We start from the raw sequence: 24,919 nt of genomic DNA on the forward strand, positions 1-24,919 counted from the left end.
CTGGACTGTGTGGAATCATTCGGTTTGATGCCTAAACTATCCACCACCTAAGAAAGAAAATAGACAAGTTCTCAGCAGTCCAAGAAGTTTTCAACAAAATGAACAATAGGTTTTCACTACCGTATAAACCAGGAATGCACCTCACCATTGATGAGATGCTAGACTTACTTAGAGGATGTTGCCCATCAACGTATTTATGAAGGAGAAACTGGGCAAGTATGAATCCTTACACACATGATGTCAGATGCAGTACAGGTAAACTATAGTGTTTGTCCCAGGAAGAATGAGGTTCAGCAGCCATCTTTATACTCATGGTTGTATCTGTGAAAATTACTGGTCAAAATATTACTACAGACCAATACTACACAATGGTGGATTTGTCAGAGGAGTTATACCAAAGTTGCTAAAGTAGGATCTCTCGAGACAAGACATATTCTACACGTAATGGAGAACACATCAGTTTGGGAGCTATATTTGCCAGTGTCCTTGTTCACAGACCCAACAACAGGTTGGCCACCAGTTACTTTGCTATCCTACACACTCATAAGAATGCCAAATAAAAAAACTTGCTGAGGTTATCAACAATGCACCAAGATAAAGGCACTAAAGGCATGGAGAAGAATGAAATCCACTAAAGATATATTATTATAAGTCCACTGAAGGTGGAATTGATACCATTGATAAAGTAGTTTGTATGTACATCTGCAAGGGGGTGGGGGGTCAAAGACATGGCCCTGTCAGTTTTTTACTCTCTCATCAATGTATGTGCTTTCAATGCAACCACAATATTCATTCAGCAACATCCAAGAAGGAATGAGAAGAAACAACGAATGGAAACATTTTCTTCTGCAAACTGGGCTGGAGCAAGTGATACTGCAAGTAGCAGAAAGATGTACTAATGAAAGAACAAATTGTTCAATTGCTGGAAAGCATTCTACAAAAAGATAATCATAGAAGTGACAACAATATGGATCAGCCTCCAGCAGGGGGAGGTCAGCACCATGTTTGTGTAAAAGAAGCTGTATACAGGAGCAGAAGTACAACAATCTAAGTAAACCAAAACGGTATTGTGGACAGTGTTGTGATCATGTATGTAACACACATTCAGAAAGAATTGCGAAGCGTGTCTCCTGCCTTGAAGTTGAGAACTCAGAGTAGTTAATTTAATATATTAACGCATTTGTATATTGTGTTGTAATATCCCAATTTTTTATTGATTCAGCCTAATATTTAGAACTAATAACAACATTTATGTTACTGCCTTAGTTAAAATACATAAACATTTTTGAAAGCTGTAATTTTATCACTAGACGATTTTAATATCAGTGGATTCACATTCAGCATCCATGTTTTTTTTTTAAAAAAAAAGACTTGGGCATTCTAAGGTTAATAGAACAAAAACAAAATAAAGTCAACTGCCTTTACACCTGAATCCACAGATAAGACAGATAGAACCAAAATGGAGTTAACTAATAACACATCTTTTTCCCCAGAAATGGAGATTGATAAGTCAATTTGGGAAAATTCTTTGATGTTGATATTATATTGCAGATGAAAAAGGTAGAGACACCAGAGAGGCAATTCTGACATTGTGGTTGATAATGGAAGCAAGACTAAAGGAAAATCAAGACACGTTCATAAGATATGTCAACCTGGAAAAAGCATTCAACAATGTCAAATGGTGCAAGATGTTCGAAATTCTGAGGAAAATAGAGGTAAGATATAGGGATTTGCATGTAAAATGCAACATGTACAAGAGCTAAGAGGAAATAACAACAGAAGAAGACCAAGAACGAAATGCTCAGATTAAAATAGGTGTAAGACAGGGATGTAGTCTTTCACCCCTACCGTAAAATCTTTACACTGAAGGAGCAATGATGGAACTAAAAGAGGAGGTTCAGGTCTGGAATTAAAATTCAAGATGAAAGGATATAAATGATATGATTTGCTGATGACATTGCTATCCTCAGTGAAAGTGAAGAAGAATTACACGATCTGTTAAATGGAATGAACAGTCTAATGAGTACAGAATAAGGACTGAGAGTAAATCAAGGAAAGATGAAAGTAATAAGAAGTAGCAGAAATGAAAACAGCAAGAAACTTAACATCAGGATTAATGGTCACAAAGTAGATGAAATTATGGAATTTTACTACCTAGGCAGCAAAATAACCAATGACGGATTGCGCAAGGAGGACACCAAAAGGAGACTAGCACTGGCAAAACAGATATTCCTAGCCAAGAGAATTCTACTAGTATCAAACATGGGCCTTAATGTGAGGAAGAAATTTCTGAAAATGTATGTTTGGAGCACAGCATTGTATGGTAGTGAAACATGGACTGTGGGAAAATCGGAACAAGAGAATCAAAGCATATGAGATGTGATGCTACAGACAAATGTTGAAAATTAGGTGAACTGGTAAGGTAAGGAATGAAGAGATTCTGTGCAGAATCATAGAGGAAATGAATATGTGGAAAACACTGGCAAGAAGAAGGGACAGGATGTTAGGGCATCCGTTAAGACATCATGGAATAACTTCGAGGGTACTGGAGGAAGCTGTAGAGGTAAAAACTGTGGAGGAAGACATAGATCGAAATACGCCCAGCAAATAATTGAGGACATAGGTTGCAAGTGCTACCCTGAGATGAAGTGGTTGGTACAGGAGAAGAATTTGTGACAGGTGCATCAAACCAGTCAGAAGACTGATGACTGAAAAATAAATAAAAATAATACTAAAAAAAAATTGTTGTTGAACTGGGGGACAAGCATCTGCTAACATTTACTCAACAATTTTGTAAAGAATATGTGGATTTAAGTTGTTAATTGACTTTTGGCGGCAATTTAAACTACATGTATGGTCATTTTGGTATTAATTTACATGACCTGCCTCATATTTTCATGAAATTTAGTACAGACAACTTAATGTTAACATCTAATAAAGTGATTAATTATGAAAAGAAAAAACAAAATTTATGACTGACATCAAAGATGCACCTTCTGATCTCAAAATTATTAATAACTACATCTCTCAAGTAAAAGAATTTAAAATTTTAGGTGAATGGATTTGCAGAAAATTGTAATGAAAAGAAATCTGTCAGATCAAGAGCTCAGAAAATGAGGATGGCGTTTCAGTAAACAAAAAACATTTACAACAAAAATACGATGCTACACAACAGTAGTTAAACCCGAAGCTTTCTACACATCAGTGATCCTTGAGCAGCCACTGGTGAAGTATCAGCGCAGCAGCAGTGCAGTAGCGAGTTGCATATTTAGCTTTCATATTTGTTTTGTAGTTTGATTCTTAATTTCTTTCCAAGTATTTGTGCGCTTGCATATTTAATTATGTAAAATCCTTGCATATTCTTGTATTTGAGAGGAGTAATATTGCTTATTGATAGCTGCAAAGTATAATTCGCGGAGTCGTTAGTCAGTTGTTTGTTTTGGACAGCCAGTGCGCTTTTGACACAGCTCAGTAAACCTTGAGCAGGCGCTGGTGAAGTATCAGTGCAGCAACAGTGCAGTAGCAAGTTGCATAATTAGCTTTCATATTTGTTTTGTAGTTTGATTCTTAATTTCTTTCCGAGTGTTTGTACGCTTGCATATTTAATAACATAAAATCCTTGCATATTCTCATATTTGAGAGGAGTAATATTGCTTATTGATAGATGTAGAGTATAAATTTGCGGAGTCATTAGATATTAGCAGTAGGATGGATAGGGTGTGTGCCTGCTGTGTGCGGGCGCAGGAGGAACTGGCCGCAGTTGGCGAGTAGCTGAGTGTGCTGTTGGCCACCATCAGCTGCCTTCAGGCTGCTGCCTCGAGATGCAGCGACGGCGGAGGGTCTGGCACATAGCTTGAGACACCCCAGGTGTCACTTGCTGCATCCGCTGAATCAGCCACCGAGGCACCTTCTAGTGTACCCGGCGCATTGGGGCCGCCCTCACCTCAGGGTGAGTGGCAGACTGCAACGCGTCGCGCGAGGCGGAGGGCCAATGTGGAGGCTGGCCGGCTGGCCTCACCCATTCATCCTGTCAGTGGGCAGGTGGTCGCTCCTTCAGCAGGGCCCAAGCAGGCACATGGGGGCAAAGGCTAGCTGGTTATTGGGAGCGCCAACATTAGGCGGGTGATGGAGCCCCTTAGGGAAATAGCGTACAGGGCTGGAAAGAAATCCAACGTGCACTTGGTTTGTCTGCCAAGGGGCTTCATCCAAGATGTGGAGGTGGTCTTGCCTGCGGCTATCGAGCGTACGGGGTGCAGTTGTCTGCAAGTAGTTGCTTGCGTCGGCACCAATGATGGCTGTCGCTTGGGTTCTGAGACGCTCCTCAGTTCATACAGGCGGCTGGCGGATTTGGTGAAGACCACTGGCCTCGCACCCGGGGTGCAAGCAGAGCTCTCTATTTGCAGCATCGTAACCAGAGTGGATGGGGGTCCTTTGGTTTGGAGCCAAGTGGAGGGTCTCAACCAGAGGCTTTGTCAACTCTGTGATGGTCTGGGCCACAGATTTCTAGACTTGTGCTATTGGGTGGGGAATTGTAGGATGCCCCTAGATAGGTCAGAGGTGCACTACACAAAGGAAGCAGTTACTCGGGTAGCAAAGTACTTGTGGCATACACATGGGGTTTTTCTGGGCTAGGCAGTAGTGTGAGATGTCCTGATGAACACTCACCAGTCGACGTGCAGGCAGGGAAATCAGGACCCGCTCAGTGTAAAGACACTTCAGCTATCAAGATATTAGCAGTAAATTTTCAGAGTGTTCGGAATAAAGTTCCTGAATTTACTGCCCTCCAGGAAGCATGTGGCACGCAAATTGTTCTCGAGACTGAGACCTGGCTGAACCCTGAGATAGGAAGTTCTGAAATATTTAGTGAGGGTTTGAACGTGTATCGGAAAGACAGATTAGACACCATAGGAGGTGGTGTCTTCATTGCAGTTGACAAAAATACTGTGTCTACCGAGGTCAAAGTAGAGTGTGATTGTGAAGTTATCTGGACACGTTTAACAGGGCTAGGGGAAATAAAGTTAATTGTGGGGTATTATTACCAGCCACCAGGTTCCACCATGACAGTTCTAGAATCATTCAAAGGGAGTCTACATTCTGTATTGAAGAAGTACCTGGATCATGCTATATTAGTCGGAGGTGACTGGGATGTCTATGGATTCATTACAGGTGGTACAGACAAACCGTAGTGTGAATTACTTTTGAACACATTATCCGAAAACTGTCTTGAGCACCTAAATTGACAGCCAATGTGTATTAGAAACATTTTAGATCAGGTAGCCACGAACAGACCAGACCTGATTGATGGAGTCAGTGTTGAGACAGGGATTAGTGATCACGATGTTGTCATTACGACTATGGTTACGAAAGTTGAAAAGTCGGTCAGGAAGGCTAGGAGAGTATTCTTACTAGAAAGAGCAGATAAGCAGTTGTCAGTATCCCACTTAGTCAATGAATCGACATCATTTACTTCTGGTACAATGGATATGGAAGAATTGTGGGAAAATTTTAAACAGATTGTAAATCACGCATTGGACAAGTATGTGCCGAAAAAGTGGTTTACAGATGGAAAAGACCCACGGTGGTTTAACAGCGTAATTCGGAGAATGCTCAGGAAGCAAAGGCAGTTGCACTCGCGGTACAAGAAAGATCGGGAGAATGAGGACAGGCAAAAATTAGTAGAGATTCGTGCTGCTGTAAAAAGAGCGATGCACAAAGCATTCAACCACTACCATCGTCATACCTTAGCAAAAGATCTTGCTGAAAACCCAAGGAAATTCTGGTCTTACGTAAAATCGCTAAGCGTGTCGAAGTCCATCCAGTCACTCACTGATTAGTCTGGCCTGGCAACGGAAGACAGCAAAACGAAAGCTGACATTTTAAATTTAGCATTTGAGAAATCTTTCATGCAGGAGGAGTGTACAAACATACCACAGTTTGAGTCTCGTACAGATTCCCATATGGAGGACATCCCTAGGGTTGTGAAGCAGCTGAATGGGTTGAAAATAAATAAATCACCAGGCCCTGATGGGATTCCAATTCGATTTTACAGAGAGTACTCTACTGCATTGGCTCCTTACTTAGCTTGCATTTATCACGAATCCCTTGCTCAATGTATAGTCCCGAGTGACTGGAAAAAAGTGCAGGTGATGCCTGTATATAAGAAGGGTAGAAGGATGAACCCTCAAAATTACAGACCAATATCCTTAACATCGGTTTGTTGCAGGATTCTCAAATATATTCTCAGTTCGAATATAATGAATTTCCTTGAGACAGAGAAGTTGCTATCCACGCATCATCACGGCTATAGAAAGCATCACTCCTGCAAAATGCAAGTCGCCCTTTTTTTCACATGATATCTTGCGAACCATGGATGAAGGGTATCAGACGGATGCCATATTCCTTGACTTCCGGAAAGCATTTGACTCCGTGCCCCACTGCAGACTCATAACTAATGTATGAACATATGGGATTGGTTCCCAAATATGTGAGTGGCCCGAAGACTTCTTAAGTAATAGAACCCAGTATGTTGACCTCGGTGGAGAGAGTTCATCAGAGGTGAGGGTATCATCTGGAGTGCCCCAGGGAAGTGTGGTAGGTCGATGTGCGACTGTTTGCTGATGATGCTGTGGTGTACGAGAAGGTGTCGTTGTTGAGTGACTGTAGGAGGATACAAGATGACTTGGACAGGATTTGTGGTTGGTGTAAAGAATGGCAGCTAACTCTAAATATAGATAAATGTAAATTAATGCAGATGAATAGGAAAAGAATCCCATTATGTTTGAATACTCCATTAGTAGTGTAGCGCTTGACACAGTCACGTCGATTAAATATTTGGGCAAAACATTGCAGAGTGATATGAAGTGGGACAAGCATGTAATGGCAGTTATGGGGAAGGTGGAGAGTCGTCTTCAGTTCATTGGTAGAATTTTTGGAAGATGTGGTTCATCTGTAAAGGAGATTGCTTATAAAACACTAATATGACCTATTCTTGAGTACTGCTCGAGCGTTTGGGATCCCTATCAGGTCGGATTGAGGGAGGACATAGAAGCAATTCAGAGGCAGGCTGCTAGATTTGTTACTGGTAGGTTTGATCATCATGCGAGTGTTACGGAAATGCTTCAGGAACTCGGGTGGGAGTCTCTAGAAGAAAGGAGGCGTTCTTTTCTTGAATCGATACTGAGCAAGTTTAGAGAACCAGCATTTGAGGCTGACTGCAGTACAGTTTTACTGCCGCCAACTTACATTTCATGGAAAGACCACCAACATAAGGTAAGAGAGATTAGGCAGTTGTTTTTCCCTCATTCTGTTTGGGAGTGGAGCAGAGAGAGAAGATGCTAGTTGTGGTACGAAGTACCCTCTGCCATGCACTGTATGGTGGATTGCGGAGTATGTATGTAGATGTAGACGCTAAATCTTCAACACAGAATTCCAAAAGGGGAGTTAGAAGTGAAAGAGTGTAAAATAATGAGGAAAACCCTAAGACCAAGAACTATGGTGTGCATTATCCAAAACCCAATGCAAAAATATATAAATATATCTCCAAAATAACAGACACTATGCACATGAGAAGAATCTAATTCATGGGGCATTTAGAAAGAATGGACTCAAACAGGTTAACGCACAGAACCCATACATTTTTAAATAACAAAACTACAAGACCAACCTGGTACAAACAGGTGGAAAAAGACCTGAGAGAATTAGGGTCTCCAAATCTACAAGGCAGAAATGAAACCAGAAAAATCACAAACACATGGGGTTTTGAGGAAGGAGAGAGAAAAACTAACTGATATACGTGGCCTGTGCAACAAAAACTAGCCCATTCATTGCATATTAAGGAATACTGGGCGAAAAAGATGTCCAACAAATGTTGATTACGTGTGGTGCTAAGTGATCCATCTGCGAAGAAGAAAAGGACAATGCCAAATATATTTACCTAATACTCTATACTATATCAGGTATTGACTTAAAGTATTTGTGTAACACAAGAAAGAAATGAAAATGCATGTTTGAAGTAGCGTGTCAATGACTTTGAGCCTGTAGTAAGCAAATGGAGGAGTGTGAGTCAATTGATGTATTCAGAAATGCATCCTACAGTACATTTTCAGTACCTCAGGCACAGACAAATTCACATTCTTTGTGGATTGAGCAGATTGACACCTACTAGGTTCTGAGTCATCTGCTATATTCTTTCACATTTCAAGTTCTGTTTAGCAGTCTCTAACACTTTTACTATTTTCTTTAAAACTACAATTACTTCAACTATCCTACACATTATGGAAAAAAAGTTACAACCATCGGGTCAGTTACAACTCAGTAAGGTCACAGCAGCAAGAGACAGTGGCCATGTGCGTGAGTTGTGTCTGTGTGAATATGTGTGTGTTTTCTGCATCAGAAGAAAGCCATTTCACCAAAAGCTAAAATGTACAGCAGTCTTTTTGTAGTGCCTGTCTGTGACTCCATGTCTCCTCTATATAGTGACTGGCAATCTATCCTTTTCATAATATTGTTGTTATTCCATCCTGAATTATCCATTGTGTTACATAATTCAAAATCTAAAAGAGCAATATCTTCAGACAAGCAGTGTGTTACTTAGTATTCTTGAGTCACAACATGTTGGGTATGTAGAAGAATAGTAGTCAGGTTTCTGGTCTTTGTAGGAAATGAAATTTTTTTTGCCCCCAAAGTTGAATTGCCAGTGAACCATGGAACCAACTGACATGTCAGTTAGTAACACCTAAGTATTCATGAACTGTTCTTAGTGTTCTAGATCCTAGAATATTTAGGGTGCTCTTGAACTCTGAAAAAGAAAATGCAACTCTCATGCAGTAATTTTTTTATCATTTTTGTCACAAAGTGTTCTGAGCAGGAATAATTGTGGGTGTCCCCCTGAGATGGGAACTCTCTCCAAAACATATGACCAAAGACCATGTCATTCTTCTACATTCAAGTTGACTCCCCCCCGCCCTGCACACACCAACCATTGTTAGCTGCATCTTGAAATGTGGACTTTTCTCTCCCACCTTTTATTATAGAAAATCCTGTTAGCTCAATATTTGTGCTAACAATGAAAGCTCTTTCATATTCTAATGTTCTTTTGACGACTGAGATTTTTGTTGTCATGTAAGTAAAATACTTTACCATATTTATGACTTGTCACTAGTTCCTGAATGGCTTAAGTATGCGGTTGTAAAATCACTGTATAAGAAAAGAGACGAGGCAGACACTGATAACTGTTGGCCAATATCAGTGCCCACAAGTTCTCAAAGGTTTTAGAGAAACTAATGTATGCCAGGATTGTTGAACACCTTAGTGACGAAAACGTCTTCAGTGAAAGTCTGTTTGGATTTCAGAAAAGGTTATCAACAGAAGATGCAGTATTTGAGTTTTCTGGCAATGTTTTGGAATCCATGAATAACAAAATTAAGATGGTTGCAATATTTTTTTACCTAACAAATCGTTTGACTGTGTCAGTTGCCAAATACTTTTACACAACGCTACCTATCTAGATAAAAGTAGTACAGCGGGGCAGTGGCTCGATTCATACCTTTCTAACAGAAAGTTGTATTGGATAGTCAAGAAGATGTTTCAGCAACATCACAATGGGCTACTATCACATGTGAAGTGCCTCAGGGCTCAGTTATGGGCTCCCTGCTTCTTATTACTTTTACAAATGATCTACGTACTTGCACAGAATATTGTAAATTCAACATCTTTGTTGATGGCTAAAAAAGGGAAACCCTACAATCAGGCACTGAATACCACACGAGACTCAACCGACCACCACATTATCACCACATATGATATGAAGGGCATGGGGCCAATACATCACACTCCTGCCCATTGTGAAAGTTTTGACCTTGGAGCCGCTACCTCTCAATCATGTAGCTCCTCAATTGGCATCAAATGGCTGAGTGAACTCTGGTTCAGTCATTCCACGAAGGAAAACTCCCTGGCAGTACCAGGTATCGAACCTGACTTTGTAACATGAGTGTGCTTCCATTGATCCCTCAGTTACAGAGGTCACTGACAGTATGGTACTTATTGACAATTCATTGGAAAAACTTGAGGTGTCAGCTAATAAGGTTTTTAGGGTATTGTGAACTGGTTTAATATAAATCATCCTCCTGTTAATTATGATAAAACAAACTTTATTCAGTTTTTCCCAACCTCCAAAGTTGAAGAATTAGGGGAGAAATTAGGTGACTGGTATATAGCTAGGGTGTATACTTTGAACTATCTGGGCTTGCATGTTGATAGCAAACTAAACAGATCAAATCATACCTGGAATTTGTGCAAAAGACTGCATTCTGTGACATGCTTTACACATTGTTTTCTCTTATAGGAATATGTAAACAATATATCTTTATGAGATTTGAAATCTTTGCATCCAGTGCACAATATATACTCTCCCTGAAGTGTTTCATAAGGATAAAGGCTCCTTTTTCCAACCTAATAGTGTCTGTCATTGTCATAATACTGGAAGAAAAGATTATATACACTATGAGCATACAAACCTGAGTGTGGTACAGAAGGGGTTCCATTTCAGTGACTAAGATTTTTAATACCCTCCCTTTACAAATTAAGTGTTTAGTGGATTATCATCCTTTGTTTACAAATCGTATGCAGTTGATATTGCCAAGATCGTTTTACACCACAGAATAGTTTCTGAACCACAGTGTATAGTATCCATGCACCTGTAACTCTCACGTACATTCCCAGAGACTTATTTTTGTGTGTATTGATTTATTATTGTAAACCTATTTATTTCTCTGCAATAGAACCCAAGTTGTACATACTTGAATATGAAAATGATCAGTGTTATTTACATAAGTCCACAGAATGTAACCACAACAAATTAATAAAACTGACACATTCCATATCCTGTGATATATTCACATCATGGATCACCAGAACACAAAACAGATAAACTCATCTAGTATAAACCTCATAATAGATCTACTAAGTACTTAGTGCTTAACATTTTATTGCTCCACCAATATGTCATAGCATTTCCTAGGGAAATGATACATGAAAACATACACATATGGCACTTGGAAAAATAAGTTTAAATTTTTGCATGGCACTAATGTGAAAATGGTGTTGTTAAGGTCAATGTATACAGGGAAATTTACCTCTTTTCATTTTCAAAAAAGTCTAGTGCCACAACAGGAAAATGTAGCCTTCATAAAAGAACAACATAGGAAAAAAAAGGCAGTGGAAAATTCTCATAGGACACACTACTGAAGTCAATTATACAATTTGGTGTGCTGGGCCTAAGTTTTGTTGCTAATGGAATGCTGTACAAGCACAATGAATAAATGCTCTACTTTAGAAATTAAGGTCAATAGTAAAGTGAAGAACAAGATAGTAATAGCAAAAAGTGTAGGTCTATTTCTCATATGACATTGTATTACTGAAAATGAGTGCTAAACTTTTGAATAAAAAATTTCAAATTCCTTTACTGATTGATGGTTCAGACTATCAAATCATGTCTGTGTAAATATATAAAGAAGTGTTTACAACACAACAGGTGAACCCCTATTCTTAAAATTATTTCTGTTAATATTCTTACCAAAGAAAAGTACAATCCATAGGAGGACAAACTCTAGTGTCCCAGGATTTTGTGACTTCTGCATTTGCGTAAATACTGTCTTCATCTGAGCTCTAGATTTTATTTATTCAGTCAGCTTTTATTATTGTATGTGGTGTTTTTAGGAGCACCTTATTTAACAGTGTGCTCCCTTAAATTCAGCAATACTGCCATCTAACTACAGATGCTAGTTTTAATGACATTATCCTTCTGCTATAAAGACCATTGCACATTCATTTAACTATTGATGAGCTATTATTTAATTGGATAGATAAAAAATCTACTCACCACGTGGTGGCAGAACACACACATAAAAGACTGCTGTGATTGGAAAGCTTTCGGAGCCAGTGGCTTTCCTTCTCATCCCGTATAGTAAGTCTCCCTTGACCCGTGGTTCTGGGTGACTTTACCAGAATCTACCCCTTTTTCTAGACCTCTCCAGTCCTCCTCCTTTCCTCCTTCATCCTTCTTCCTCCCCCTTCAACTCTTCTGCCTTAGGAAGGAGCCACTGGCTCCGAAAGCTTGCCAATCACAAGAGTATTTTATGTGTGTGTTCTACCGCTTGGTGAGTAGACTTTTTATCCATCCAATTAAATAATTTTATCAATAATTGATTGTTTTTGTTGTTATATTGATGAGCTATGTAACTCTTTTGGAAAAATTAATAGTCTGCCATTATTTTCTGCGATTGTTTTCCCTTGTCCTGGGGACCAATGATTTAGTTGCCTACTTTATAATTCTGATGAAAAAACAAGTTTTGTAGTGTTACATTGAAAATATATTATTAGACTTCTCCATGAGCTTACTGTCATAACTGATTTAAAGGCATAAAGAAATAAACAATAAATCAAAATGGTTGCACTGTAGATTATAATTTACAGTTGAATCACAGTTACATTGCTTACAAACTAGGTTATTGTGACTCTCTGCTTTAATAACAGCATAATAATTTGGATTATTAATGTTCTGATGAGAACAACACAGTTGTTTATGAGAAATTGGATATTGTACAAACAGTGACTATGAAACAGGTACTCACCACTCAAAATAAGTTGTCCTGGAAACCTTGGACAGCATAAGGCTGGGAACATTGTATCCTGATGTGTATGTCTTTGTATTTTTAAATGTAATACTGGCTTCCAAAATAATCTCTGTGAATTTGAATTAACCTCCTTACAAACCCACCCTCCCCTCCACTCCCAGTTGTGGTGGTGGAAAAGGTTTTAAATCTTGTAGTCAAACCTTTTAGACTGAGGCCAGTAAAATATTGAATTTAGTTGTCACTCTCAGGAGATACTTATTCAAAATCGAAGCACAAATGAATTGACAAACATTACACAAGTATTGGAGAAATGGTCCTTCTTGTAAAGAGAAATATTCACTATTATGAGAGGAAACTGGGTTCGGATAGATACATACGTGACTCTGGTTCTGTACACAGTGCAAATTGTATCAGCTGAAAAATTGTGGATGATTATTTATGTCATTGGGAAGTATAATAAATTTGGAAGGAAAAGGGAATATTATGGATTTCACATCCCATCAATGATGCCATTACATGCTTCAATTAGAGAAAGAAGTCAGCCATGTCCACTTAAGAGGATCTGTTCTGGCATTTAGCTTCTCCCTCGAGCATCAGCAAAAATTGTGTGATATATGGAATTGTCCACATGAGCAAGATTCACTGTACGTGGTAATAATGTGCTAGCAAACAAATGCAAAACACGAAACTAGACAAGACGAAAAAAGTACAATTTTCCAATCCTTGCTTGTAAATAGCCTTTCACCCCTGTATTTTACCCCTGCCACCTTCAGAATTTGAAAGAGAGTATTCCAGTCAACATTGTCAAAAGCTTTCTCTAAGTCTACAAATGCTAGAAATGTAGGTTTGCCTTTAGTTAATCTTTCTTCTAAGATAAGTCGTAGGGTCAGTATTGCCTCACGTGTTCCAACATTTCTGCGGAATCCAAACTGATCTTCATCGAGGTCGGCTTCTACCAGTTTTTCCATTAGAATTTGCGTTAGTATTTTGCAGCTATGACTTATTAAACTGATAGTTCGGTAATTTTCACATCTGTCAACACCTGCTTTCTTCGGGATTGGAATTACTGTATTCTCCTTGAAGTCCGAGGGAATTTCGCCTGTCTCATACATCTTGCTCACCAGATGGTAGAGTTTTGTTAGGCCTGGCTCTCCCAAGGCTGTCAGTAGTTCTAATGGAATGTTGTCTACTCCCGGGGCCTTGTTTCGACTTAGGTCTTTCAGTGCTCTGTCAAACTCTTCACACAGTATCACATCTCCCATTTCATCTTCATTTAGAGTGGCAATGGCTATGTTAGAAGTATGTATTTCTGTCATTTCCATTGATAGTTACATTTTAACTCATAAATTTACTACTTTTGACATGAAATAAAGAATTAATATTACTTAATCAAGGAAAAATTCGGAAAGGGAATTAAAGTTCACAGAAAAGAAAAAAAAGGAAAAAAAAGCTACGAGCCATAACATTGTAGCTCTGTCAGATATGGCAAATGGTTTAGAAGAGCATTTTAATGGAATGGATGGTGTCTTCAAAAGAGATCATAAGATGAATATCAACAAAACTAAAACAAGGGCAATGGAATGCAGTCAATTTAAGTAGCTTAAATCAGGGGATGTTGACATGGAATTAGATTAGAAAATGAGACACTGAAATAAGTAGATAAGTTCTGTTATTTGGGCATCATGATAACTGACGAGGGCTGAAGAAAATATAGACCGGCAATAGCAAGGAAAGCATTTTTGAGAAAGAGGAATTTGGTAATAACTAACATAAATTAAATTATTAGGAAGTCTGAAGTTATTTGCCTAGAGTGAAGCCCTGTACAGGTGTGAAACATGAATGATAAGCAGCTCAGAGAGGAAGAGAATAGGAAGTTTTGAAATGTGGTGATACAAAAGCATTCCAAAGATTAGATGTTGATAGAACACATCCTAAGGCATCAAGGAATAGTGTATTTGGCAATGGAGGGAAATACGGTGGGTAAGAATAGTACAGAGCATGAATACAGTAAGGAAATTCAAGGTGAACATAGGGCGTAGTAGCTATGCAGAGATGAAGAGCCTTGCACAGTGTAGGCCAGTGTGGAACTGAACTGAACCACACCACACTACACCACACCAGCCTTTAGACTGAAGACCTTGACAACAATAACAATAACAGCAACAACAAAGGTGAGTGAGTATAGACTGTATACTGTAACTTTGCTCCTGAGCAGAGGATGCTGGGAGCAAAAGCTTAGAATAGGCTAATAGCACATTGGCTGCTGAGACAAGACCTGCTTCCTTCTCCCAGAGCAAAGAAACAAACTTATAATGGATTAATGTGCTGAAGAAGTGACACAAAAGTTGATGGCAAGCAGATAGAAGGATGAGGTACAGCCTCTTTGCTCATTTTTGTATATCACTACAAATAATTCTGCACATGAATCAATCCTATATCCAGCTCAGTTATCCGTAGTGGATTTGTGTCATAATTTGAGAATATCTTTCTTCAAAAACTAATCGAAAAGGACGTTAAAAATACTCAAAATTTTAAGAGAAGTTATTAACAAATTAATGGGCATGCACATTATTGCACAAATCATTAACTCCAAAAATAGAATGCTGTGAAATGATGGGCAGTACAAAAGGTCACAGAACAGGACGGATATAAATGGTCAGTCACAGACAACAGATATAATTAGTTCTTACATGTAGCAATTCAATAGATATCACAATAATATGTTAAATAAGCAAGTCACATGAAATTTAACCATATGGATCTCATCAACGTCCTCTTCTGAAATTAAGAAAATTGTATATTGTTTCAAAAATGAAAACTCATCTGGATCTGACGGTGTTTCTAACAAAATACTGAAGTAAAAAAGGCAACAGACAAGAAACTCAAATCCACTGAGAACTGAAGTTGCATGTGGAACTATTTGGGCATGACTCCATATGAAGGGTGGTCATAAAACGACAACTGGACACTTCTATTGCCCATCAGTCTCCTCTCCTGATGAAAGCAAAAACTTTACAGAAAACCTAAGTTCACTCATAGATAAGTTCTTCAATCGTACTGTAATCATTGGTGGAGACTTTTAATCATCCAACAATCACTTGGAAAAAAAATACAGCTTTATTACTGATGGGCCTGGTAAGACATTCTGTGAAACATTCTTAAAGGCCTTCTCTGAAAACTACCTAGAGCAGACAGTTTGGAAACACATTAATGATGGAAATACACTGGATCTAATTCCAACAATTAGACCTGGCCTCTTTGAGGATGGCCACATTGAAACTGGTAACAGCGACCATGACGCAGTTGTGATAACACTGTTTATCAAAATAAAAAGAATGGCTAAAAGAAGCATAAAGACATACATGTTAAGTAAACTAAATAAAAAACTGTAATGTCATGTCTCAATGAGGAACTTGAAACTTTCAGCACAGGGCAGGAGCAACTAGAGGACTCTATCTCAAGTTTAAAAGAGTAATTGACCACAGTTCATAATGGGAGGGACACTCAATAGTATAGTCACTGTAAAGAAATTTATAAAGAAACAGAAACTACTGCATATGGCTATGGATAGGGAGATAGAGAATGAAATGCATTTGGCCATCAAGAGAGTAGTGCATGAAGCCTTCAAATGACTACCATAGCAGAATTTTGTTGAGTGATCTTTCACAAAATCCAAAGAAATTCTGGTCATATATAAAGGCTATAAGTAGCACCAAAATTAGTGTCCAGTTGCTTGGGGGTTAGCAAAGCAAAAGCATAAATGTTTAATTCCATTTTCAAGTGTTCCTTTACAAAGAAAAATGAAGGAGAATTTCCTTTTTTTAATCCTCATACAACTGGGAAAGTTAGTGGATCAAGTGTTAGTGTCCATGGTATTGAGAAATTGCCGAAACTGTTAAAATTCGATGAAGCTCCAGGGCACAATGAAATTCCTATCAGATTTATACGGAAATGGTGGCTGAGTTATTCCCTCTTATAACTATAAATTATTGTACACCACTTGAACAAAATACCATGCTCAGTTCTTAGAAAAAGGATAGGTCCCACCCGTCTACAAGAAGAGTCGTACTACAAGTGATTCACAAAACTCTTCCAATATACTCAACACTGATTTGTCATAGAATCATAGAACTTATTCTGAGCGCAAACATAATGAGATATCTTGAACAGACTGACTTCCTCCATACCAACCTGCATGGATTCTGAAAACATCGATCATATGAAATGCAACTTGCACTTTTATCACATAACATGCTGAAAGCTTTTGATCAAGGCAGTCAGGTAGAAGCCGTATTTCTTGATTTCTGAAAAGTATTTGAGTTGGTATCACACATACACTTATTGTCAAAAGCATGATCACAAAGGGTATCAAGTGAAACTTGTGATTGAACTGAGGACTTTTTGGTAGGGAGGACACAGCATCTTATCTTGGATGGAGAGTCATCACCAGATGTAGAAGTAACTTTGATTGTGCCCCAAGGGAGTGTGTTGGGATCCTTTCTGTTCGTGTTTTATATTAATGGTCGAGCAGACAATATTAATAGTAAAATCAGGCGTTTTGCAGATGATGCAGTTATCTATAATGAAGTACTCTTTGAAAGAAGCTGCAAAAAAGGGTTCCACGACTGTGGTACTTGCTCGTCAAGAGTATGTGGCTGAGGGACTGAGTCAGCTTTCAGACAACTCTACATACAAAGTTTGCCAAGGTAATCCCATTCCTGATGTCCAGGCAGAGCTTCAAGGAATCCTCAGAACCTTAGGCCCCCTACAAAACCTTTCACCTGACTCCATCAAACTCCTGACCCCACCGACACCTCGCACTCCTACCTTCTACCTACTTCCTAAAATTCACAAACCCAAACATCCTGGCCGCCCCATTATAGCTGGTTACCAAGCCCCCACAGAACGTATCTCTGCCTACGTAGATCAACACCTTCAACCCATTACATGCAGTCTCCCATCCTTCATCAAAGACACCAACCACTTTCTCGAACGCCTGGAATCCGTACCCAGTCTGTTACCCCCGGAAACCATCCTTGTAACCATTGATGCCACTTCCCTATACACGAATATCCCGCACGTCCAGGGCCTCGCTGCAATGGAGCACTTCCTTTCACGCCGATCACCTGCCACCCTACCTAAAACCTCTTTCCTCGTCACCTTAGCCAGCTTCATCCTGACCCACAACTTCTTCACTTTTGAAGGCCAGACATACCAACAATTAAAGGGAACAGCCATGGGTACCAGGATGGCCCCTCCTATGCCAACCTATTTATGGGTCGCTTAGAAGAAGCCTTCTTGGTTACCCAAGCCTGCCAACCCAAAGTTTGGTACAGATTTATTGATGACATCTTCATGATCTGGACTCACAGTGAAGAACAACTCCCAGAATTTCCTCTCCAACCTCAACTCCTTTGGTTCCATCAGATTCATCTGGTCCTACTCCAAATCCCATGCCACTTTCCTAGACGTTGACCTCCATCTGTCCAATGGCCAGCTTCACACATCCGTCCACATCAAACCCACCAACAAGCAACAGTACCTCCATTATGACAGCTGCCACCCATTATATATTAACGGTCCCTTCCCTACAGCCTAGGCCTTCGTGGCAAACGAATCTGCTCCAGTCCTGAATCCCTCGACCATTACACCAACAACCTGAAAACAGCTTTCGCATCCCGCAACTACCCTCCCAACCTGGTACAGAAGCAGATAACCAGAGCCACTTCCTCATCCCCTTAAACCCAGAACCTCTCACAGAAGAACCCCAAAAGTGCCCCACTTGTGACAGAATACTTCCCGGGACTGGATCAGACCTTGAACATGGCTCTCCAGCTGGGATACGACTTCCTAAAATCCTGCCCCGAAATGAGATCCATCCTTCATGAAATCCTCCCCACTCCACCAAGAGTGTCTTTCCGCCGCCCACCTAACCTTCGTAACCTCTTGGTTCATCCCTATGAAGTCCCCAAACCACCTTCCCTACCCTTGCAACCGCCCCCGGTGTAAAACCTGTCCTATGCACCCTCCCACCACCACCTGCTCCAGTCCTGTAACCCGGAAGGTGTACACGATCAAAGGGAGAGCCACGTGTGAAAGCACCCACGTGATTTGCCAACTGACCTGCCTGCACTGTGACGCTTTCTATGTGGGAATGACCAGCAACAAACTGTCCATTCGCATGAATGGACACAGGCAGACAGTGTTTGTTGGTAATGAGGATCACCCTGTGGCTAAACATGCCTTGATGTCCACTATTGTTTCTCATATGTGTAAGCAATCCTCTCTCTCTTGCAGATGACAAGTATTGTAATATCACAATCACACACAGACAAATGACTCTGGAGAAACTTAAAAAATTTTAGGTGTGCATATTGGTGAGAATTTAAACTGCAGAAAAAATTCAAATCCTAAAACTCAGTTCACACACAATTTCACTAGAAAATGCAGCAAATCTTGGGGAGAGATAATATATAGAATAACGTTCTGGGGTAACATTTTTAAGAAAAAGCTTTCATTGCTCAAAAATGTGCTGAAAGAATACTATGTGGTGTTCACCCACAATTGGATTTTGTCTGTCAGGAGTTCTGCTAACTTCTTCGCAATCTACTTATTCCTTTGTGAACTTTGTTGTCAATAACCCACTGCAGTTCAAAAGAAACAATGTACATAATTAGCACACACACAGTAAGTACCACCACCAAAATTTTTGATCACTTACCCACCGATATAAAATGGCTGACAGACAGGAAAATTTAATTACACAACAAATTTTAACAGTTTCTCTTTGACAACTGCTATTCTGAAGAATTTCTATTTGTGTAATCTTTAATGGGTAGGAGTTACTATTTCACAATTTTTTTATTTACAAAAAAACCACCTTATAATGGGTATATTTTTTATGAATGTAAAATTAGGTGTCCCACATCATTAACAAGTTGAGTGAAATGTGGCAGATGACAGGCAAGCAGGTGGCTCTGCTGCACCACTGGCAGTCAACACATTAAGGTCAACTGTGCAAGTAATCGACAGAACATTAAACTAACTATACCATCTTTAAAACTTATCCAATGAGTTACATTGCTGTCAGAAATGGATATTTTTTTTATTATATGTTGTCTGTGGATGAAGACATTCTCTTAATCAGAAAATATGACAGGGTTTCGAACATTTCTCAAACACTTGTTGCAAAAATTAAAAACAGACCGTTATCGCCAAAGCCTTCACTCACAAGAAAAATTGTGTGTGTCCCATTGCTAAATAAAAATCACTCAACCTTTAAGTATTGATTAATTTGCTGATATTGCTACTGCTGTGCATTTTATGATGTACAACACAGTGTAAATATCTCTACATTAAATGATAACAAATTTGTTCTGGAAAAAGATTCGACACAGATGAAACCTAGTATGGTTGATAGTAACAAACAACATTACGTACTCCAGAAGAACAAACATATTGAGATCAGACAGAAATAATTACTTTATTTCCTCAAATACAAATAAACGTACAAAATAAAGTTAAAAACATTACACATTGTCACAAATTGATGCCCTGTATTCGAGAGCACCTGATCACAAACTATAGTAAGGACTGCATTTCACAAGTTGGTGAAAATCCCAAATGATGCAAATGGAAGTTCACAAACAAGTATGGTGAAACTGCTTATTCTGGAAGTTACGCAACACACTTCACGGTCGATATTTTCCACTTCAACAAATTCTTCCCTTTTGCCAAAGCCAGCATTGCAGCTGTTCTCCAGCAGAAGCAATTTTTGAAATCTCAGTTTGCACAAGACCCCTCTTACTCGAGTTACGGTTCAATAATGGTGCATGTTATTCCAAAGTACAGTCTCATCATCTGCACAAAATTACTGCAGAGATTCAGTCACTGCTTTGTTATTAGTCAAGAGCTTAAAATTAGATTACTGGCACTACGATTCCATAAGAACTAGTTTAAGTTTGTGGTTATTTCCTAATTCTGCTATTTCATTCTTAATATATGCGAGTTTCTTTCTAACTCTCCGCAGCTTCTTCTTCAGTACTTGCAGCTCCCTAAATCTTTTCATTCTTCGCTTCAGGGTAGTATCCCTATAGCATAGCGACCTCCAGTGTTTGCAAACCTTGCTTGCGGACCCAAGTGATTTCATATCCAGCATCCTGCAGAATAAAAAAAAAATAATGTTTGAAACATGAATTACTCTTTTAACAAAAATCTTAAGAGATCACATGGAATCAAAGCTTTTATATATGTACTGAGAGATTTAGAGTGCGACAAGACTTACCTAATGAACTCTCTCGTATTCTTGTACTTCATCAACAATACTTACACAATATGCACCGAAAAACTTAAATACTTTTCTATTATCTTGTAGAGACTTTGCAGTTTTACTTTAATATTAGTAACAAACAGTGTATTTAATGTTGCAAAACTAACCAAATATACATAAACTTACGGGAGTGATGGTGGTCGTGTGGTGGCGGGGGGAGGGAGGGGGGTGTTAGTCAGTAGTTATACGAGTGATAGACTACATAACTCAGGCAGTGTTGCAATTCCCGTCACTATTAATGTAACAGGAAAACCTGTCCTATTATCCCATTGTCAGTGAATTACCACATAAAATTATGGGAAACATGTTTCCTAACGTGACATGTAATTTAATATTCATTTATATTTGCTGACCTGCTCAAATATGGGTACATGTGAGGGCCAAGGCACATTCATCATAGGTTTGACGGTATTCCGGTTGGAGTATTTGTAAAACCATATGTAATTAATTAATCAATGTTTTGAGTATCAAAGTTGCTAGCAATTTGCAGTCATGAAATTCATATGAGCTTTTTCTGATCACCGTTTCCTCCCTCAACTCCCTATACATATGTACATTAGCGTGTTATCTAGTAGTTACAGCAAAGGGTTACTATGGAAGCTCTACAAGTTTATATCGCAACTATACCAAATCTTTTAGTCCATGCATCGTATAACAGGAGTTTCTAACTGGTGACTTCTAATTTGTTTATCTTATCTGGCGTAATAAGATAATGGCTATGATCCTGCTATTTTGAGATCTACGTGAATCCCAACACCTATTTCCTTCATCAATAATTATTCGCTTCATTTACTAAAAATATCTGCCCTTATATCTAAAATTCTTGTGCTATGTACAAAATGAAACAATGCAGGGGGCGACGAAGTCCAGCTTGCTACAGGTACTTTTTTTTTTATATGCCGTCATTTGTTCATTAAGAAAGAACGGTGACTTCAGCAACAACTGAATTCCAACCTTTGATAAGACAACGTGTGAAACGTACGTAATACCCATGTCTGGAGGGGCACGTGCACTTTCGATGGGCTCAACATTCATTAGATTAAAGGTTTTGTCAGCTAGCACTATGCATGAACTCCTATTATGTTCCTTAAATAACCTACTAATGGTATTTTTAACTATTTACCTCAGAATTTTGATAGATACTTCGGGTACCAAATGCCCCAGAACGTCAAACGCGTCTCCCATGCTTCGTCCACGATGTATCCCGTACGACTCCCGCTGGAAATGGAGAAATACGGTTACTTCCAACACAACTTCAGCCGTCCGTAATCTACGGTGGCGTCATCCTACGTGTGTCTTAGAAACTAAAGTATGTATCAGTATTTCACTTTTGAACGGTTTGTTTCTGGCGTGTAAAGCATAGCAGTCACGGTTTCTGTAGGAATTTCTTTACACTCTCCAACAATGGAGTGAAGGGTAAAGGATAGTAGTTAAATAGCATTACCTACAGATTACCCTTTTCGCGTCAACTCTCGCAGACCCTATACGGAAAAACTTACTTTTCAGCGTTCGCCTTAAGTACCTGTACCTCGATATAATGGAAATTTCGCGATTCGTCCGTGGTGGGTTTGGCAGCCAGCTCAGTGGGGAATGTCTCTATATTCTTCTTTTCGAAGTGGGATTCACAGTGCTGCGCAAGTTAAGAAAATCGGCAGTGTTATCAGATCCACCACACCGAAAAATTTCTTATGTTCGGTCTCAATCCAACCACTTCCCCATCGTTATTAATAGCTCATTAACACCATTCTTTCCATTTCGTACCGAAGAATGCGACACAGCGATGTGGCTATATTAAGCCATAGTTACTACGCCTAATAATCAGCTGCAGTAACCTCTGTCTTTGACGGTGTTTGCTATGTTTCACATCTTTATTTCGGAATTAGTTGCTTTCCAAGACCTGTTTTACCCCCTCTCGGTCAATGTCTGTCAAAATTTAGCACACCGAAATAGCTCTCATTACGACATACCGTGTTGATAACTCATTCACAGACAATTTTTCACAGAAATTTTTCGATTAAAGTTTAGCAAAGTTAGAGTTGTTTAGTGTACTATCCACTCAAGAAAAAACAGTTTCCTGTATCAAGATGAAAGATCGGCCTAAGTGTAAAGGTATTTTGGAACCGTCACTTTATCCTTCGAATTTCATACCGCGATAAATTTATTCTAATGATTTAAGGTTTGTGTATACGGGGCCTTAGTAATTTTTAATCCCTTTAAATTTCACCAGCGCTGTATGGAGTTAGCTTAGGCTTCTGACACTTAACATAAAATTATTACCTGAATGCGTCGGCATTTTATGCTATTGTCGTAGGTTCAAGAATTGCAACATAGCGTAAAAGCACATACGACACAGTCACGTTAATTATTAACAACCATACTGATTATACGAATATTTTTCTTTCTTTGCGCTGATGTGCACTTTCAACGTGACGAGTCTGTAGTGTACCTACACTGTCAAAATTATATGTTACCAACACTGAAGCTTTTCTAACGAACGACAAGGAATTGTCCCCCTTTTTAACTGTCATACCGTATGTGAAGCATACAACCCGCACATAGGGGTATCAGAAAGTGTTACCATAAGCTCCATTATTTTTATAGTAATCTAATTTTATCGCAACACGGAATACATCTGATGGTGAAAAACTTAAACCACACTCGAGCCCAGAATGCGACGATACACGCCTTACGAATCAACCTCAAGACCACGACTGGAAAACTGCAATGCAGTCTGCATAGTTTGTCGTAAACCTGAAGATTTGATACCTTTGTGAAAGACAGTCGTCGCTGTCATTCCCATGATACTCCTAATTTCCGTTGCAATTGAGTTGGAGATGTCTGAGAAATTGTGCCTAGAAGCTGAAAATTTTTCCATTTTGCGTCTTGTAAGATCGAAGTTGTACGGAATAAATGTACGGTATGTCATAGGAAGTTCGTTACAAATATTTGCCTGTCAGCGTTTGCGAGTTTTCTCAGGTTTAAAAATTAACCTGAAATGTGTGTTCATGCTACTGACATTTCAGGCCCTTATATTTACAGGAAAAATTTTTAAAGTGCCTTGTTTGTCGACCGTACCTACTTACGATAAGTTACAAACAACCACATAATACAGCACAGTTTGCTGAGGCCAACTAGTGTATGCGGTAGGTGCGTCCACACGATGCCATTTTCGCTGTTCTACTTTACGCATGCGCATAAATTTCCAGCAGCGCAGCTACGTGTGCGCATTTGCGAATGAGTATTTCCCTGGAAATGCCGTCAGGCGTCAACGCACTGCTTCTCACCTTTGGTGGGAATACTTATACTTTTTAGCAGTCGACAGGAGCTGGGAGCATGTATGTATCATTTTGTTGCGATATATGAAGAAAAGAAACGATGGGGCATGTGTAATTCCTCAGCAAACTAACAGAAATAGGAACGAAGGACACTGATGTTGTAGCAAATACAAAACTAGAAAATATAACCTCCGTTCTAGTGGATTTTGGCGCCTACGAAATTCCCAAATTTGCCGAGTCCGAGGATAATAAGCTACATAACTTACTTACAGTATTTGATGATTAAAATTATGTACACAACTTTTTAAAAAATAAAACAAATACACATTGAAAATTAATTACTTCACGTAACGACTAAGAAACCCCCGTAAGTATCACCCTGTTTCGGGAATAAGCACTGCGCAGAGTGGTTGCGCAATGAGCCAACACGTGATTACGAGAAAGCTCATGAGTACATGCGTCCTTTCCACACACTTTTGTGCATGGCCTTTTATTCCCGTGCCTCTGCGATTGCGACTGAGCGCGAGGAGAGAGGCATCGCGTGGACATACCTTAATATTTAAACGAATACTCCTAGATTAAGGGATGAGAAAATCTTTTCGAAAGTGGACTTTGTTTTCATGCGACTCGTACATCTATACCAAATCTGATTTTATAGGATGTCAGTGTAGAGAACAGAAAAC

At 39.2% G+C, this 24,919-nt stretch overlaps 1 protein-coding gene across 3 annotated transcripts; it reads right to left on the reverse strand.

The window, feature by feature from the left end:
- Positions 1-20,096: 20,096 nt before the first annotated feature.
- On the reverse strand, positions 20,097-24,706 carry LOC126336831 (uncharacterized). 3 transcript variants are annotated; one of them, XM_050000908.1, is made up of 3 exons: positions 22,290-22,346; positions 22,085-22,179; positions 20,097-20,791 (listed from the first exon to the last, which is right to left on the reverse strand). In XM_050000908.1, exons 1-3 carry the CDS (start codon positions 22,320-22,322, stop codon positions 20,566-20,568), a joined length of 354 nt encoding a protein of 117 aa, XP_049856865.1. In that variant the 5' UTR covers positions 22,323-22,346; the 3' UTR covers positions 20,097-20,565. The 3 variants fall into 3 exon arrangements, with proteins under 3 accessions (XP_049856865.1, XP_049856874.1, XP_049856882.1); XM_050000917.1 differs by lacking the exon at positions 22,290-22,346 and adding an exon at positions 24,579-24,706 and having other exon boundaries at positions 20,110-20,791; XM_050000925.1 differs by lacking the exon at positions 22,290-22,346 and adding an exon at positions 24,246-24,267 and having other exon boundaries at positions 20,110-20,791.
- Between the last annotated feature and the right edge of the window lie 213 nt (positions 24,707-24,919).

This window comes from Schistocerca gregaria, chromosome 1, assembly GCF_023897955.1.
Source record: "Schistocerca gregaria isolate iqSchGreg1 chromosome 1, iqSchGreg1.2, whole genome shotgun sequence".
Taxonomy (NCBI): Eukaryota; Metazoa; Arthropoda; class Insecta; order Orthoptera; family Acrididae; genus Schistocerca; species Schistocerca gregaria.

What these genes read in the sequence shown, in the direction of transcription:
- LOC126336831 (XM_050000908.1), bottom strand. Translation starts at nt 22,322, where the DNA reads ATGCTTTACACGCCAGAAACAAACCGTTCAAAA. An exon ending in CAGAAACAAACCGTTCAAAA is followed by an intron (nt 22,180 to 22,289) that starts GTGAAATACTGA and finishes CTCCATTTCCAG; the next exon opens with CGGGAGTCGTACGGGATACA. An exon ending in GTATCTATCAAAATTCTGAG is followed by an intron (nt 20,792 to 22,084) that starts GTAAATAGTTAA and finishes TTTATTCTGCAG; the next exon opens with GATGCTGGATATGAAATCAC.